Here is a 17,631-nt window from a genome sequence, read left to right as displayed (position 1 = left end):
GAAGAAACTAAGCCCAGAGCCAGACACGCTTGCCCCAAGCTCCACGGGCTGCTCAGTGGCAAAGCGGCAACAAAAAACAAGGTGTCCTGCCTCCTGGAGCTGTTTCTGCAATAGGGCCACTGCCTACACGACAGAGGTGGCCAGGGCCAAGGGCAGGAGGGCCAGATGTAAGCATCCTAGGTGGGCAGGGTGGCCCTAACCGGCTCGTCAGCCATCCCCCTCCAGAAACCCTCAGCTTCCTGGCTAGCACGCTTGTCCCTCCAGCACCTGGCCCACCTTCAGGCACCTTAGGGTGCTTGGGGGGAAAGCTTTGGGGAGCCCTGGGGAGATCCTCTTGCAGAACTGCGGGGTGTGACTTACATCTATGCAGATCTCACCAAAGACTGCTCCCAGATGTAAAGATGTAAAGCAGGCCAAGAGCTCCTGGGCCAGCCCCAGACTAAAGTGGGCCCGTGCCTTGTGCCTGCCCTGAGTGTAACACCTCAGGATGTCACTGAATCTGAGATTCCGAGTGTCTGTCGGGATTCCAGATTCCAGGTGTTTCTGGGGCCCCTGTTTATACTTGGTGTTTGCTGAGGTTCCCAGACTGCATTATAGCTGCATATGAATGCAAGCCTCAGACCACATCATTCTTTCAGCCGCACAGAGTCCCGAGAAGGAGGGACTGTCCACTGTCTGGTGGGGGGGGCCTGGCCTGACTGGGGACTACTGGCTGCCCATCCCCCACAGGCAGGGCAGACCCCTACCGCAGCCCCATCCTCCAGGCTGGCTTGGCCACATAAATCACCCTCCCAATAATATTTGTATTGATTATCTAGATTGGAAGCCTCAATTGGCTCCATTGTCTCACTTCCTCTCCCGGGGCTCACAGATGGGGTCCCTTCGCCTCATCTGCGTTTCTAATGCGACACTTAAATGAAGCAGCCTCAGCAGCCAGCAAAGCCCCACGCTGCCCTGGCGGGGGCTTGGAGAAGTGATAAACATATTCCTTGAGAGAGAAGGATTCAATCTGGGGCCTGTGGGGCTCGAGAAGCCAAAATGGGCTAGTTCCTGGATACGCGAGGTGTGGCCTATCCGCACCATCTGGGCGCGCGTTAGAAATGCGGAGCTCAGGCCCCACCCCAGACCCACCAAATCAACATCAGCATTTAACAAGATCCCTTGGTGATTCCCAGGCATGTTAATGTTTAGGAAGCACTGCTCTAGTATGCAACCCTTGTATTGTACAGATGGGAAACTGAGGCCCAGAGGAGGCAAAGGGCCTGTCTGATGTCACACAGCACGTGCGATCCCCTGAGTCTCTGTCTGGCTCAGGCAGAGGAAATGAGAGGCAAGTAACTTCTGAACCGAGGGGGTGGCCTTTTTTGGGCTCCTCTCCCTCCTGAGCTCCTACCTCCTGTCTCAGGGCGTGGACAGATGGTTCAGACCAGGCCTGGAGGGGCCAGCGAGAGCTCCGGGGACTCCCCAGGAGGGCACCTCCCTCCCGGCCCGGCCAGCCAGCTGCCCCTTCCCTGGCAGCAACTGGACAGCAGATCCCAGGGAAAAGCGCCACCTGGGTCCGCCCAGCACAGCGGGGGGCCCGGAGAGACAGAAGCCCCCTGAGAGGCAGAGGCGGAGGACCTGGGAGACGTGGGGAGGAGGGACTGGAAAGCTGTGATCCGAGGGAGGGAGGCAGGGAGGACAGAGATGGTGGGGAGGGGGAGACAGAGAGAGGGATGGACAGACACAGAGGGGAAGGGGTGAGCACCGGGAAGGAGGGGAGAAGGACTGAGAGAGAGGGGTCGGGAGAAAAGCAGCAGTAGCAAGACTGAGAGGGGAAGAAGGGGAAAGAGGGAGGGAGGGAGGGGAATGGAGGCCCTAAAGAGTGATGGCACAGGGAGAAGGGAGGCAGCTGGCCTGGAGTCGGGGAGCCCAGCCCGGCGCAGCCCTGCCCGGCCTGGCCCGCCCCAGCCCCCAGTGACGGCGCAGCTGCCACACTTGGGCCCTACCATGAGGTCAGTCCTGCCCCGGGGCGGAGGGAAAATGAATGGGGTCCAAGATAAAAGGTCCAAGAAATTATTTGTCTTCTTGTCATGTCTTGACTGCAACGAGCAGGGGCCGGCGGGCAAGCAGGGCATCATCCCAGAACAGCCCAGACTGGCAGGCCCACAGTACACACCCGGGCCCCAGCCCCAGCCCCAGCCCCACGCCTTGGTCACCCGCAGCCCCAGCTCCCCTGCCCAAGGCCGGAGAAGGGGGGTGTGGGGGGCTGGGACATCTCCCAGAACCTGGCTTAAGAAGGCAAGGACCAGGGCCGCCTGGGTGGCTCAGTCGGTTAAGTGTCTGCCTTCGGCTCAGGTCATGATCCTGGAGTCCTGGGATCGAGCCCCGCATCGGGCTCCCTGCTCGACGGGGAGTCTGCCTCTCCCCTGCTCATTCTCGCTCTCTTTCTCGAATAAATAAATTTTAAAAATCTTAAAAAAAAAAAAAAAAAGAAGGTAAGAACCCGTGGGGCAGGGTCAGTATTTGCTCAGCACCGGTCCCCAAAATCCTCTCGAGGCTCCGGGCAAGTGGAGTCCTGTCTGTTTCTCTCACTGCTGAGGGTCTGTGTGAGCTGGGGGGTGGGGTGGGCAGGGGGGCAGGGTGTCTCATTCCTCCCAGCCCCCTCGCAGAGGCAGCATGAGGTGAGGGATGGTTCCCAAACACCCCAGAGGAGGGCTGGGCGGTTTCAGGGTCAAGGGCAGGCCAAAGGGCCGATAGCCCAAGTGCTACGAGCACTATTCCTCACAGGTGTACAAGCCCAAGCTCGCAGAGCACATACCCGTGCTCACACCCATGTGTGCCCATGTGCACCCACACTCACACCAGGCCGATTTCCGCACGGCCGGCAGCATCCAGAAAGCACTCCCTGGAGGCTCCCACCTCTCTGAGCACCTGCACCCGGGGCTGGTGAAGCAATGCTGTGGGGAGCAGCTCCTGGCTTTAGGCCGTGCCCAGGGAAGCCACGGATACCCACGACCTTTCCCGGCAAAGCGCTGAGCACTCCCCCCAAGGCTCTCCAGGAGACACGACTGCCCCTGCAGTTTGCAGAGGAGGGGTGGGAGGGCCAGGGAGGCTGTGCCAGGAGCGAGGTTACACAGCCAGGGCAGGGCAGACCTGGGATGGGAACCCGAGGGCTGGGAGGCGCACGGTGAGGGAGGAGGGGGCTGGCACCTACCATACTTGTCCCCGTCCTCGCCGCGGGCACTGATCCTGCGGCCCAGGACCTGGATGTGCTTCCCGCTGGTCCGGCTGTAGAGCTGGTACAGCCGCAGCTGCTTACGGCTCACATCGTCCCGAGCCCGCGTCTGGTTCTCCACATGGATGCGGAAGTCCACGTTCTCCTCGGCCGCCAGCACCTGGCCAGGGAGAGCGGCATCAGGGATCTACCTCGGAAGTCCTGGGTGCCCTCACGTGGGAGCCACGTTCACACCGGAGAGCCAGGGCCCCGCTCCGGGCCGGCTCCGGGCCAGGCCCCTGCGCAGACCCGTGCTTGCTCTGTCACCATCCCCATCTCACAGATGAGGCAACCGAGGCTCAGAGAGGTGAGGCGTGTTGCCCGAGGTGGCTCAGCCAAGAAGCGGCGAAGCTAAGAAGCAGGCCTCGGTCTACTGGACAATAAAGCTTGCGCTGCCTCTCCACCAAAGCCCCAAATTAAAGCAAGAAGTACGGAGCGGAGGTTTCTCCTGTGACCTTGGGCACACAGACTCCCTCTTGGTGAAACAGTCGAGCAGAGCCCCTACCCTGATTACGTTCCAGGGTGGCCATGAGAATAAAGTGAGCACGTGGGGAGTAAAGGATCAGAGTAGATATGAAGATGGGAGAAGGATGAGGGGCATATAACTGCTGGTTGGGTGCACAGCAGGGAAGGACAGAGGCCTGGCAAGTCACCCTGGGAAGGAAAGGGCCAGAATCCACTGTCCCTTGGGCCCCAGGAGTTGATGCCAGGGGCTCTCCTCTCCATGACCAAGCACCCTCACCTGGCATTCACCCACACCCCTGGCGTCTCTTGGAGAAGACTTCATTTTGCATCTCCCACCAAAACTCCCTATCTCCCCAGAGGTTTAGTTCACATCTGACCACATCCTCCAGGAAGCTGTCTCTGGCTATGCAACATGTATCTCTCCAGTCTCCCTTCCTGAACATGACCTCTCACCTGGACAACTTGCAGCCACCTCCTCACCAGCCTTCTGTTCCCACTCCTGCCCCCTGGTTGTCTGGCTTCCACCAAACCCAAACACCTTGAGTAATGCTCCCCCTCCACACTCTCCGGGGCTTCCCATCACATTTAGACAAAGGTCCCTACCACGGCCTCAAGGTCCTCAGGATGAGTCCCCTCTTCATCCTTTTACTACTCTCTCACCTCCACTTGTACCAGCTGCCTTATTATGCCACTGAGCATTCCAAACACAAAACACACACCTGCCTCAGGGCCTTCACACTTGCTCTTCCCTTGGCTTCAGTGTTCTTTCCCAGATTTCTACATTCTGGCTCCTTGGCTTCATTAGGCTTTCTGCTCAGTGTCACATCCTGAGACTGGCCCTCTTTGACTGTTTTTCTGAAGCAGCCCCCACCCCATCACTCTCCATCTCTCTACCTACCATGCTATGTTTTTTCCTTCTAACATTGACCAACCTGACATAACATCTACTTATCTGGTTTTTGTCTGTCTCCCCCCAGCATTACATTGGCAGTACCATGAAAGCTGGGGCTGTCTCCTTCTTGCTTGCTACTCTATCCCCAGCATGTAGCACAGCAGAAACTCAAACATTTGTTGAATGCATGAATGAATGAACAAATGAACACTGAAAAGATGTGGAGCCCTGTCATTCCATTTACTAAAATTAGGTTTTCCTAGGCCCTGCTAAATGTATGCCTGTCCCATCCCATCCTAACCATAAAGCTGAACAATTCTTGAAGCCCAGACAGTGTTCTTGGTTTGTTCTGTGTGCCCACAAGGTCCAACATGATGCTGGGCAGGCAGGACCCCACTCCCATGAGAGCACGGCCCACTCAGCCTGTTGCAGAGCTCTTGGGACCAGGGCTGCCCAAGCATCTGTCTCACCTCTCAATCGTGAGCTCTTAAGGGCAGGGACCGTGTTCTCCTCATTACTACATCCCACGCCCAGCCCAGGGTCTCTGTCCCCAAGGTGACCTGCACATGTCCCCTGTGGCTAGCCTGGGCCCCACAGGCACTCCAGCTGGACCACATTATTTATCCTTCACTATCATCCTCAAGGTGGAAATATTATCCCACATTACAGATGAGAAAACTGAGGCCCCAAAGCTAAATTGACAAGGTCCCAGAACAAGCAATGGCAGAATTAGCCCCGAATTGGCTCCAAAGCCCCTCTTTCAGCCCCATTTTGCTGTGCCCCACTTGCCCCACCAGCACAATCAGGAGGAGGTCCCAGGGTCAGAACCCAGGGTGTGCCCTTCCCTCGCTAAAGGGCCCTAGGCAAGTTACCAACCCCTCTGGACTTCAGCTTCCCTGGAAAATGAGAGGGATGACAATCTCATCCACCCCAAGGGCTGCTCCTCAGATGAAATGTAGAAAGTCTTAGAACAGTGCCCAGCACAGAGCGAGTACTCAAGAGGCATAACTAAGAGAGCACATGGGGGTCCTTTCAGAGGCTCACAGTGAAGACCTGCAGACAGAGCCTCTCTGGAAATACAAGCAGACCACACCCCCATCCCTGCAGACAGGGCACCTCGGCACACACTCAGTCTGGGAAGACGCTATTGCCCCGGACCCTCCAGACAACCCTGCAACATGGGAATGCTTATCACCTCCACTCAGCAGATGCAGAAACCAAGGCTCAGGAAAGTTAAGTCGGTTGCTTCCAGCCACACAGCCAGGGGTGCGGGGCCTGGCGCCTGGCCCACCAAGGGCGCGCACCCTTCCCTCTCGCTCTTCTCGATGGCCAGCCCCTGTTACCAATTCACAGCCAGGGTCTGACACCTGGGACCCACCTCCTCTCATAACCCGATGCTCAGGGAGGGAAGAACTCCGTGCCCCATGAGGTTCACACCTGGTGGGCACGTGTCCTGAAGACCCCCCGCCCATGGCCCTCGACCTCCCCAGAATGACTTCCTGAGGTAGCCTGGCCTTGTCCCGTCCCCCAGGGGCGGGCCTCCAGCCTCCTTCCCTGTCCTCCAACTCTCCTCCTGCTCACAGGAGACCTTATCGACCAGAGGTCAAACCAATCTCCTTACCCCAGGTCCCCAAGGGGAGCTGCCCTGCCCCAGAAGCCAGCCTCCCATTAACGATTTTCTCCCTGGCCCACTGGACAGAGGCAGCGCGGGTGACCCAGGGTCAGCAGGGGCTATCCGGTGGCCCTTCCCCAGGATGTGGAGGGAACAATTCATCTTGCCCAGCTTCCACCCATTCAAGCCACATTCTGTGGTCACATCCTTCCCAAGGGAGGTAGCAGGGGTGGCCTCTGACACATAAACAGAGTCCATCCTTCTGAAAAGGCAGAGAGACCCCTGGGCTTCCTGGGCAAGACCTCTGGGGAGCCCCAGGCCTTTGCACAGGTCAGGTCCTCTGCCCAGGGCACCCTGCCCCCTCGGCCCAGCTGACACCTGCCCTCAGGTGCCTCCTCTGGAAGCTTTTCCTGCCCCCCACCCTCCCAGCTGGGTTAGGGTCTCTGGACACTATACTATAATGGCTTATCATCCCCAGACGGCAGCTTGTCCGGCTCATCCTGGGGTCTCCAGCTCTGGCCCCAGGAGGTGCCCGGCAAAGGTTTGCTAAATGACTGTGGCTAGGATGAGGGAAACATGGAGGCCAAAATCCGCTCCAGCACTTACTACCCAGACAAGCAGAGTGCCCCACAGAGGGGTGGCAAGGGGCATTCTTAAAGCTATCAATTGCTGAGCTTTCCTCTATTCCAGGCGCTCTGCTAGGAAGCCCTGTAGACGTGGTGCCTCCTTAGCCAGTCCTGGAGGTGGGCACCCGTTGGAGCTCACTGCAGAGACTGGACCTCTGAGGCGCTTCTCCAGGGCCACGGAGCTGGAATGTGGGCAAGCGGAGCTCTAGCGTCTGCCTCAGGAACATTCTTTCCCTCCTGCTTTCCTGCTCACTGGGTGGCAGGTCACTGGGCCTGGGGGGGAAGGAGGGGGGGACTGTATTCCAGGCCTTCCTGGAACAGCCGAAGCTGCTCTCCACAGGCTAACACCTCCCCCCCCCCAGGGGCACAAGCATGTGGGGTGTCAAGAAGCTGCAGTGGGAAAAAAATGAGACTACTGCAGCTCTCACAAGGTGAGCAGGCTGGTACATCCAGGATGTGTCCTTGGGCAGAGGAAGGGACCTTTGTCACTCTGCCTTCCTCCCACCGCAGCTTCTCTCTTGGGTCGAAGCAGCTTTTCCCACAGCAGGATGGCCTATAGTGGGGTCCCCCTGCAGCCCAAGACCCCCCATTAAGACCCCCCTCCAGCCAGCCCCTTCCCCGCCCTAAGAGCTTGGGCTCTGGTGGGAATATTCACTCCCCAATCCAGGAATGGCACAGAGGCATCAACGGCCACATGTCCCCCAGGGTGTGCCGAGGCCCCAGGCCCTGGCACAGACAAGGTGCCCAGTGGGACAGAGCCCCCTACCTTTGGCCTGGCCTGCAGTCTCATCCTTGCGGGACACAGCGCTCTAACACTCAGGGTGAGGCCGGCTCCGACTGCACACTCGGCCTGGCTCCCCACTGCCCACAGCACGGTGTCCACTCGGGGTCCTTCACCATCTAGCCTCTCCTACCTTCTGAGCCTCTTCCCTTAGGCAACTTGGGGTGAACCTTCCATGGGGTGAAAAGAGGTTGGGGTGATCTCAATGCCAGCTCCCAGACATCAACCCAGGTCCCCTCCTACCGGGGCCTCCATCAGCCACCCCTGCTCCGTCCGGCTGAAGATTTCCACTTCACTGACCCACTCCTGTTCTGAAGACATGTTTGGGGGCTTCTGCTTCTTCCCGGGCCGCACCGCCACCTTCCACAGACGTCCGCCGCGTCATGCATCACTTCGGCACACACACCACACACGTCCAACAAGATGACTAGCACGGACTGACCACCGATTTGTTTGCTTTCTCTAACGCTCAGTTTTCTCACTGGCGGGATGGGGACTGCAGATCACATTTACCTCAGAGAAAGGAACAACCACCACAACTGTTTTTCTTTTTTTCTTGTGTTTTGTTTTCTGAACAGCCACTGCTTATTGAGCATAAGAACCACTTTAGGTCAATGGTCTTACATAATTCCCAGAGCAGCCCCATGAGTCGGGTGCGAGTATAGTCCCCATTTTACAGAGGAGGAAACTGAGGCTTGGAAAGGTGGCATCGCATGTCCAAAGAGGCACACTAGTGAGCAAAGGAAAAGGCCTAGAGCCCAAGCACTCCAGCACTTCACCCTCGCCTGCCTTCACTCTCCCCTCTCTCCACCCTCCTCCCCTCCCTCAATTCAGGATGCAACGGGTTCTGGCCATAAGCCATAGTCGGGGGCAGGGACTGGAGCAAGGATTAAACATGAAAGGGCTGAAGGCCTTGAGCTCACTCCCCCTACTCCAGAGGAGGATGGGGTCACACTGCCCCCTCCCGCCCAGGTCCCCATCCTTGAGGCCTCCTACAATCCGTGCCCCTGTCTCCAGGCAGCCTGCCCAGAAAGGGAGGGTCTCCTCGGTCCCCAGAGGAGCAGCCCACAGACTTCCGGCCACATTCCACCACCGCCTGCCTCCTCCAGCAGCAGTGTGGCCAGCCCCGCCGAGGGCTTTCAGAGCTTCTCCACGTTCTCAATTCACCCCTCCAGGAGTGGGCCCTGGTAAAGTCAGCCCTGCTCACCTCCCCAAAATGCAGCTCCCCAAACTCTGCCTGGACTCAGGCCCAGGAGCTGCTGCCAGCCCCAGTGTGCTGTGGATTATTCTCTGAGAGGCTGAGACAAACGCTGGCTCCCACTTGCTGGGCACTTGCTTTGTGTCGGGGCCTGGGCTAAGCACATGGCAGGCATGGGCTCCCTCCTCCTCACGCAACCTGGGCGGGTCAGAATGATTACCATCCCTACGACAAAGGGAGACACAGAGAGGCCAAGTGGCTTACCCACGATGTTGTACACAAAGCAACAGAGCCAAGATCAGAACCACCTCTGGCTCGAGAGCCCATGAATTTTCCCCAGCTGGCATCTGTGGACAGAAAAGGGAGGGGGAAGGCCAAGCCCACCCCTGGATGTGAATTTGGCTCAGATTCACGCTCCCATTCACCCCTCAGCTCCAGGCTTCTCCCTTCTCTCCTGTCATAGTCCCCACACCCAACCCAGCCAGAACAGTGACGTTGCAAAGGGCCCTTCCCCACCCCCAGCCTGTCCATTAAGCTCCCAGGGCTATCAATGTATTGATTGGTAAGGCTGAGGCATCAGCGTGGGAGGGAGGGGCTGCCACCCAAGGCGGCTGACTAGAAGCCCCTCTCCCCACACATCAGCCTTCTCCCTACAGATCGTCAATATGGGTACCTCCGGCAGTCAACCCTGAAGCCAGCTGGGGGAAGGAGGCAGGACCCCTAAAGACTCAAGTTCCCTTCTTTTCTTTCTTTTCCCGTTCCCACCAATCCCTGTTTCAATTCCCTGTCCCTTGAAGCATGTGGGTGGGGAGTGGTCCGGCATGCCTACAAGGTAATAAACAAGCCTTTTATTCCAGCATTCAATGCCCACCATGGCCTTTTACATCACCCCTATTCCTGAACTTGATGCTCTAACTGGCTCGGAGTCCCCTAAGCACATCAGGCTGTTATGTCCCATGTGCCTGCAACGGCTTTTCCACACACACACACACACACATGCACACACACACACACACGCATGCACACAGGTTCACAATGTCTTCACCCAGCTTGTTCCTACTCTAAGATTCAAATGGGGCATCTTCCCTGGTCAGATCCTCTGGCCCCCAGTCTGGTTTCATGGCCCTTCACCAAAGTACCCACAGCACCCTTGAGCTCCCGTACCCCTGCACAGATCCCTCAGATTCTCTCAAGTCCCCAAGGGCTGGGATAGGTCGTGAGCCCCCTTGCCCCAAGCCTGGTGTCAGAAGGGGCCTAAATCCAGCTGCCTGGCCCCAGCTTCTCTGGGGCCCCTCCAACTCACTGACTCAACACTCATTCTGCTCACCAGGTCTGTGCCAGGTGCCGCAGGGCCCTCGGGATGGGTCCAGCCTCCCTTGACTTCCAGGAACCACGAGCTGCTAGACAAACAGGCCTCTAGACACACCAAAGTCAAATGCCTAACTACGGCTCACATTTACTTAACACTTATAATGATCCAGGTGCTGTGCCAAGTACTTCCCCTGGGGTGACCACAATTCACCCCTACAGCAAGCCCAAGAGGGAGGTTCTACCCTAATGCCCACATTAAAAATGAGCCACAGAGAGGCCAAGCAATTTGCTCAGTCATGAGACTATGAAGTGGCCAAGGCAGGGTGTGATCTGCTGGGCTGGATCCAGATCCTGAGCTCCTATGCTTCCCTGTGAGCCCCATGGAGAACACACTGGGTCATGTGACAGTGACAAAGTACAAAGGGGTTCCAAGGCAGAGGTGGAATGGGGGTAAGGGAGGTGAATAAAGCTGCCCAAAGTGTTAGTCATCTCTTCGCAGGGAATGCTTTGAGGGAAAAGCTGAATGGATGCCTTCTTGGCACCCCCTCTAAAATCTAGTCCAAGGCCACCCATGCAGCAAGTGTCCCATAAATGTTTGCTGATTGCTAATGAGGAGCAGCATCATAACTGAGTAACTGCAGCATACCTGGCCCAAGACATGACTTCAATTACACCTCCCAACAGGCCTGGGAGTGGTACTATCATCCCTATTTCCCATGTGATAAGGAGGCATAGACTCAGAGAGGTTAAGGGTCTTGCCCAAGGCCACACAGACTGAGAAGGGTGCAAACCTAAGTCCAAAGCCTGTGCTCTCAACTTAGACAAGAGGAGCCCTGAGGCCACTGATGCAAGGAATACATCCCTCCCAACCTTCCTCAGCACCCTGCAGAATGGTACGCACTTAACACACACACGGAGCAGGTAACCGATCCAACAACTACTGTTACTCAGTTATTTCCAGAGTGCCAGCCACTGTACTAGCTACTCTGTGTGCATTATCTCACTTAGCCCCCACAGTAACCCTTAAGAAGTAGGTCCCTCTCATCACCCCACTTTACAGGTGGGGAAAACTGAAGGGCAAAGGGTTGATGTTAAGAAATTTGTCCAGCAGCACAGACACGATTCAAACCTAGGTCTCTCCTATGCCAAAGCCCATGCATTCAAGCTCCATAGAAGTCAGCTAGCTCACCTCACTGATACCCGGGTGTGTAAACTGAGGCCCAGAAAGGGAGGTCATCCAATGAGCCAGTGACAAAGCCAGGACTGATCCCAGGGGTCCTGAGAGCGTTTCTGCCATCCATGGCCCATCTTTGGCACAGGAGCATTTTAAATGGCCCATGGGCATTATGCCATTAAGATGTCAGAGCAATAATCCACAAACATCTCCCAGCCCCTACCAGCAAGCCTGATTAAAGCCTGAGGGACCAATTTACCCACCAATGTTCCAGAACAAGTCCCCACACTCAGGCCCAAAGTGGAGACAACAGGCTTCCACCTTCTCTGAGGCTCCGTGGCTCTCCCCCAGCCCGGGCCAGCCTGGCAAGGCCCTTGGCACTGCCCTATCCCTGAGTGTCCCAGCAAAAAAATGGGGTACACAGAGGTGGAACAGAAAGCCCCTGCCCCCAGAAAGGAACCAATCCACATCTCCCCCCTCCTAGTCACCAGGAGGTGACAGTGCCCTGGGGAAAGGGGGCTTACCACACCAACACGGGTAGGGGGGCAAGGGAGCCCTCCCAAAACAAGAGACACGGGCGCTAGTACCCTGACCCCTGCTCTCCACCTGTAGGAGGCAGGGATTGGTCGGTTGTTTTCTTTCCGTTTTACACATGCAGAAGCTGAGACCAGAGAGGTTAAGTAACTTGCTCAAGGTCATACAGCAAAGATAAGGCAGGGCAACCACTGGAACCAGGCTGGCACACCCCAGAACGCCCATACTGCTGTTTCATAAGCCTCGAGCCTAGAGCCAGGTGACCCAGAGTCGAAGTCCGCTCTGCCTCTCTCTTGCTGTGCGGCGAGAGGCAGGTTATTTCATGCCCCTGAGCCTCACTTTCCTGTCGGCAGAATTCCCTGATCTCGGGCTGGTTGCGAGGCTGAGCCTCCATGAGGTGCGAAGGAGCCTGCCTGTCACATCATGAGCACACCATGCCTGGTGGTGGCTACCAGCATTGCTGTTGGCCTGATGGGCCTGCAGCCTGATTTCCCACACCTACACCTCTCCTGCAGAACCAGAAGGTCCTGCTGAGGCTAGGAAGTCTCCCCTGCTGTCGCCCTCCATCTCCCTTTGGGGGCCCACTGTGCCCTGAGAGCTACCCCAAGCCTGCTAACCCTGGCGGTGCCACTGCAAGATATTTTAACAATCCACCTCCTTAGCTCAGGCTGCAGGGATAGCTGGCAGGGTGCCCCCTCCCCTTTCCTGCTGGGAACGAAGCCAGGAGGGGAGTGCTGACTCCCCCAGGCCCTACCCTCCTAGACACCCACCTCTGGCTCTGGGACCCTTTCAGTCCAGAACATTCTAGGAAAATCAGGGCCTGCAGACTCCGAGTCAGGTGCCCTCCATCAGAGACACCTATCTGGGCTCTGATCATCCGTAGCATGGAGATCCTATCAATGAGAATCCAAGAGGAAGCGCTCCCTGAGAACCCCTAGCATGCCCCTTGGAACTCCATTTCCCCACCAGTATTCTTTCTGAAGAAGTCTGTCTGGTGTCATGGAAAGAATACAAGATCTTGAATCCAGAGTCTTGAGTCTTAGCATTGGCCTTGAACAAATCCCTTCCCCACTCTGTGCCTCAGTCTCTCCAACTGTGAAGTAGGAATATTAGCCCACCTACTTCAGGAGGAAAAAGGACAGGAAGAAGGAAACAAGCTTCTGGGTGCAAGAGCCTTGGAGTCTTACTTGGTTGGACAGAAGCAGGATGTGCCCCCCTTCCGTACTTCTCAGGAGGCAGGATCACAGGAACTCTCCCCTCTAGAATGGGAGCATCTTGAGGCCAGGAACTGACTAGTCTTGTTCTCAAGGCCAGCAAGAAGCGGGGTTCCAGCAAGTATTTGTTGAATGAATATCTGACTGGACACACAGATGGATGATGTCACTGCCTTAAGAAACTTAAAGTGCTACCCAACAGGACAGCTCTCCATCCTCCTCATGTCCCAAAGGACTCTGTCTCTGGCTTTCCTATTCTAACCAGCTAGAAGAAAGGTTCTAAAACTCACGGAGGAAGCCAGGTGTGGGGGGTGGTCAGGTCAAGAGGGGGCGTGAAAGGAAACTTCAAAACTTGAACACACTGGGCGGTGGGTGAGAGAGGAAGGGGTGCTGTGGGAGGGACAAGGGGTGGGTGGTGGAAGCCCCCCCTTCCTGGCCCGCCTCAAGCCTGGCCTGTCTGGGGAAGGCCAGGACCTAGCCGAGCCTGGCGGTAGGAACAATGTCAGGCAGGTGCCGGCCAAGCTGCGTGAAAGGCCCAGCCCGGTGTCATTGTCAGCGCTCAGCCAAGTGCAGAAAAGCAATTTACTGGTCACGCCGCCTGCTCCCCTCGGAAATTTTTAAAATTCTTCCGATTTGAGCTATGCGCGGTGTCCCAAGTCGTGTGGAGAAGGGATTTTATTAAATTCCCAGCTTCCTGCTTCCTGGGGTGGCCAGCAGGGGCGGGGCTCACCCCATGGGGGGTAGAGGGGGGAGGCAGTGTCTGGCATTGACTGTTGTACTCTCTCGAAAATGTGGCTGGAGGTGGGGGCCCATTCTGGGCCTGCTGGCTGATGGAGGGGGAGAAGGAAGAGACCAGAAACTCCCCCCAAACCAGGGAGCGGGGGGATGGGAAGGGCAGAGGTATATCCATTTCCCAGCAGAACAAAGTACCCTCCTGTGTGAATGAGAATCTCCAAACCTCCTTCCACACCTATCATGTACCACTTCAGCCTCAAGGCCACCCATTTCACAACTGCTGAGGAAAGATGAGGCTGGGGCTCAGGCCCGGTCCACCAGGTTGCAAAGCTCTGAGCTCTTCCCAGCGTGCAGGGAGGCCTCCCCAGGCTCTGCTCACCCAGGGAGCTCCTGTCACCCTCTCTAAGCTTGCCCTGCCGGGAAAGTAGCTGCTCTCCCCTCTGCCTGCCCAACACCACCTCAGCAGGGAGCACACTTCACACTCCCAGCAACGAACACTTCAGGCCCACCCCTCATCTCTACCTCTAATGGCCATGCCACCTTTGTTCCTAGACCATGAATGGGGACAGGAGCCTGCCGTTTCTTTATCTTTTAGGACTCATAGATGCTTTTGAAAATCTGTGGGGAGCTGAGAGCCCTCTCCAAAACATGAGCACATTTGGGCACCATTTTGGTGTGACATATCAGGGGCCTGCCTCCTCCATAATCCCATCCTTAGATACTCTATGCGTGCAGGGACCATGGGTTAAATACATCAGTCTTATGGCAGTTTGGATGGGGAAAGTCTGAAAAGATAGGAAGAGGTGAGAGGGGGGAGAGGAGGCTCCATCACCTGCTTGAAGTCCTAACCCAGATGGACCACCCAGCTCTTTCCTGAGAGGCTGGCTCCAGCTCTAGGCCAGGAGGTCGAGGTGGGATGCAGAGTCCAGGTTCCCTCCCTCGTGCTTCCCCAGAGAACACAAAGATGCTGCAGCAACCCCTCCTGGGCCCTGCTTTAAGGACCAAGAGGCAGCAAGCTGCAGGAGGCTTGAGCAACAAAGTCCACAGATCTCTCTACCTCCATGCTCATTGCAGCAGTCCCCCATCTCCAGGTGCAACATGCAGGAAAAGAGCTCTCACCCAGATCAGACAAGCAGGTCCTCTGGAGTGACCCTGGGGCCTGCCCTCTGCTTGGGGACTCAGCTGCAAATCAGGCAGGCCATGCCTGGCACTGGCCTCTCTCTCTGACACCAGCCATTCCCCACCCCTGCCCCCGCCACCACAGGGTCACATCTGCTTTGGCAAACAGCCAGTTTTAAGTTACTGACTCCAGTTATATTGATTCAAGGAGTCACTGGGGACCTCAGCCTGGCCAAAGCTGGGGAAAGAACCCATCAGTCCGTCTGTCCATCCGTCCATCCATCCATCCATCCTCACAGCCCCCAGCCCCAACTAGCTTCCCCCAGCCCAATGTCCATTCTGATGGTAACGATCCTCTCCCAGGAGTGGAAGGGGAGGTAAGCAGACCCACCACCACACCAAACACTGAAAGAGGCTACTGGGTCTCAACAGCACTCAACACACACAACATTCGTTAAGCCATAAAGCTGGGAGAGCCACCATTTTCCCCACTCAAGGCTCTTTTGGGGCACCTCTGGAACCCCAAAGGCTAAAACCTAAGCATCGTCTCTAACCCTGTGAGGACACCTGCCTTCAACCCAGAGGGGGAAGGGGCAGATAATCTCTTTTGGCCCCAATCCAGCTCCTCCTAAGGCCCCTCCCTTGCAGCTCTAGGTGGGTGGGGGGCTAGGGTAGCTGGCACTTCTATTTCCCTTCCCTTTGCCCCCCCCCTCCCCGCCCAACCACGCTGAGGCAGCCCTGGTCTGGTTCTAATCGGGGCTGAAGTCGCTCCCTCTTTCCCTCTTCTCTTTCTCTGCGGGCCCCCCCCCCCTTTTCCTTCATTTCCACGGCTTTGGAAGCCAGAGCGTTCCAACTGTCTGCGTGCCAAGACCTTCCCGAGTCTGAAAGCTGCTGAAGTAACAGATCAGATTTTAGCAAGTGCTTTCCAGGCTGAGCGCCAAGCCCTCTTCTGATTCACAGAGAGCGAGCGAGCGGGGAGTAAGGCGGGGAATCAGTCGAGGGCTGCACCACCTTGGGCGAGGGTGTGCGGAGCGTGGCCCATTCTGGAGCGGCTTCAAGGGCAATGGCCTCTCAGCCCAAGCGCCCGTCTCTGCTACCTCTCACCTAGTCTCTCCAAGACCTGTCTCTGTCTCTCCCTCTCTCTCTCCCTCTCTCTCTCTCTCTGTCTCTCTCTCTCTCTCCCCTGCAAACGCCTTTGAAACCACAGAGTAATTTACAACTGAAGCTTTCTCCCTGGACTCAAAATCCATTCGGCTCAAAGGAGCCTTTTTGTTTGGAAGAGCGACCGGGGATATTAAGGGACGGATGGCAGAAAAAATCCTCAGGTCCCAACTCCCCTCCGGTTGTGGGCAGGGGGCTTGGAGCTGGGCACACTGCAGCGGCTGAGTCCGCTGGCTCCGGGGATCTCCTCCCAGCCGAGGCCGACAGGGGCCGCGCCAGTCTGAGCCCTGCAACAGAGTCCCTTGCCCTTGGCTGGTCCCCCGCCGGCGCAGGGCGCGCGCGGAGCCGCCCTTTGGCGCCCTGGGAACAGGTGCACTGGGCTCAACGCCCAGTAGGGGTGGGGCACAGGGAGGGGGCGCGGCCCAGGGGAAGGGGGTCGCCCTGCACCGCTAGGCAGGGGCAGGGGGAGGTCAGAGTCAGGATCCTACGTACCTGTACCTGGAAGCACAGCAGCAGGAAGTGTAAACACCTGCGGGAGAGAGATGGAGAGGTGGTCAGTGGGACTTGAGGGAGGGGGGCGCGCGGACAGACAGACGGATAGGCAGCCGGAAAGTCAGACGAACGGCCGGGCGGGCAGACAGAGTCACAGGCACACGGACAGACGGCCAGGCAGGGTAGGCAGCCCCGCGCGCGGGCGCTTACAGGCAAGTGCAGGCGGAGGGCGCTGAATACATCGCTGGGCGGGGGGGAGGCGGCGGCTCCTAGCCCAGCCTGCACATGTCCGCTCCGCGCGGCCGGGACCGGGCGCCTCCGCCGCCGCCGCCGCCGCCGCCGCCGCTGCTGCTGCTGCTCCCTCCTCGCCGGCTGCTGCTGCTGCAGACTCTGCTGCTCCGGGGCGCTCCGCGGCGCGCCCTGCGGCATCAGCGCCCCGCGCGGCTCCTCCCGAGCGCTGCGCCCTCCGGGCTGGCGCGGGGGCTACGGGGTGGCCGCCGCTGTGCAGGAGGCGCCGGGCTGGTGCGGGGAAGCTTGCTCACTGCTGGCCGGCCGGCCGGCCGTCCGGGCGTCCGCGGGAGGTTGGCTGCTCGGTTCACTCCGGAGGCAGCATGCGCGACGGGGCTGGAAGCTGGGGCGCGATCTCCGGCCGGGGCGCGGGGCTGTGCGGGGCCAGGGGTCAGCGCTCCAGGGCCGGGGCGCGCGGCTGCAGCAGGAACGCGTCACGGCCGCACCGTCTGGGCGCCCGCCGGCTTATGTCTCCTCCTCCGCGTCTCTCCGGCCGTGCGCATCGCCGCCTCCCACCACTGGCGGCGGCCGGGGCGTTTTCTACGCGCGGGCGGCGAGGGGGCGGGGGGCCGGGGGCGGGCCCGGGCCCGAGTCGGCACAATGAGGATGCGGGGCCCGGGGGCTCCCCCCTCGGGGCGCGGCCGGACGGGCGCTCAGCTCGGCTGGGTGCGCCGCGCCCACATCAAAGGCGGCCCAGCCTGCTTGCCTGCCTGCCTGCCGCGGCCTCTCCACCGCCTCCTCCTCCTCCTCCTCCTGGCGGCTCCGGGTTAGAG

At 58.3% G+C, this 17,631-nt stretch overlaps 1 protein-coding gene across 1 annotated transcript in view; it reads right to left on the bottom strand.

Annotated features, from left to right (window-relative positions):
• The window catches only part of FGF18 (fibroblast growth factor 18), a 33,687-nt gene extending 16,313 nt beyond the window's left edge, over nt 1-17,374 (bottom strand). The window contains exons 1-3 of the mRNA XM_081826300.1: nt 16,781-17,374; nt 16,571-16,607; nt 3,197-3,377 (exon numbers count right to left, since the gene is read on the bottom strand). Of these exons, the coding sequence (XP_081682426.1) occupies nt 3,197-3,377; nt 16,571-16,607; nt 16,781-16,812 (250 nt within the window). The 5' untranslated portion in view covers nt 16,813-17,374. The remainder of the gene's footprint in view (nt 1-3,196; nt 3,378-16,570; nt 16,608-16,780) is intronic.
• Nucleotides 17,375-17,631: the final 257 nt, after the last annotated feature.

The sequence above is a fragment of the Leptonychotes weddellii genome, chromosome 7, assembly GCF_054177405.1.
Source record: "Leptonychotes weddellii isolate Sample4059 chromosome 7, ASM5417740v2, whole genome shotgun sequence".
In the NCBI taxonomy this organism is placed as follows: Eukaryota; Metazoa; Chordata; class Mammalia; order Carnivora; family Phocidae; genus Leptonychotes; species Leptonychotes weddellii.
Note: the sequence above shows the minus strand (reverse complement) of the source record. Positions and strands in the feature narration are given on the sequence as shown.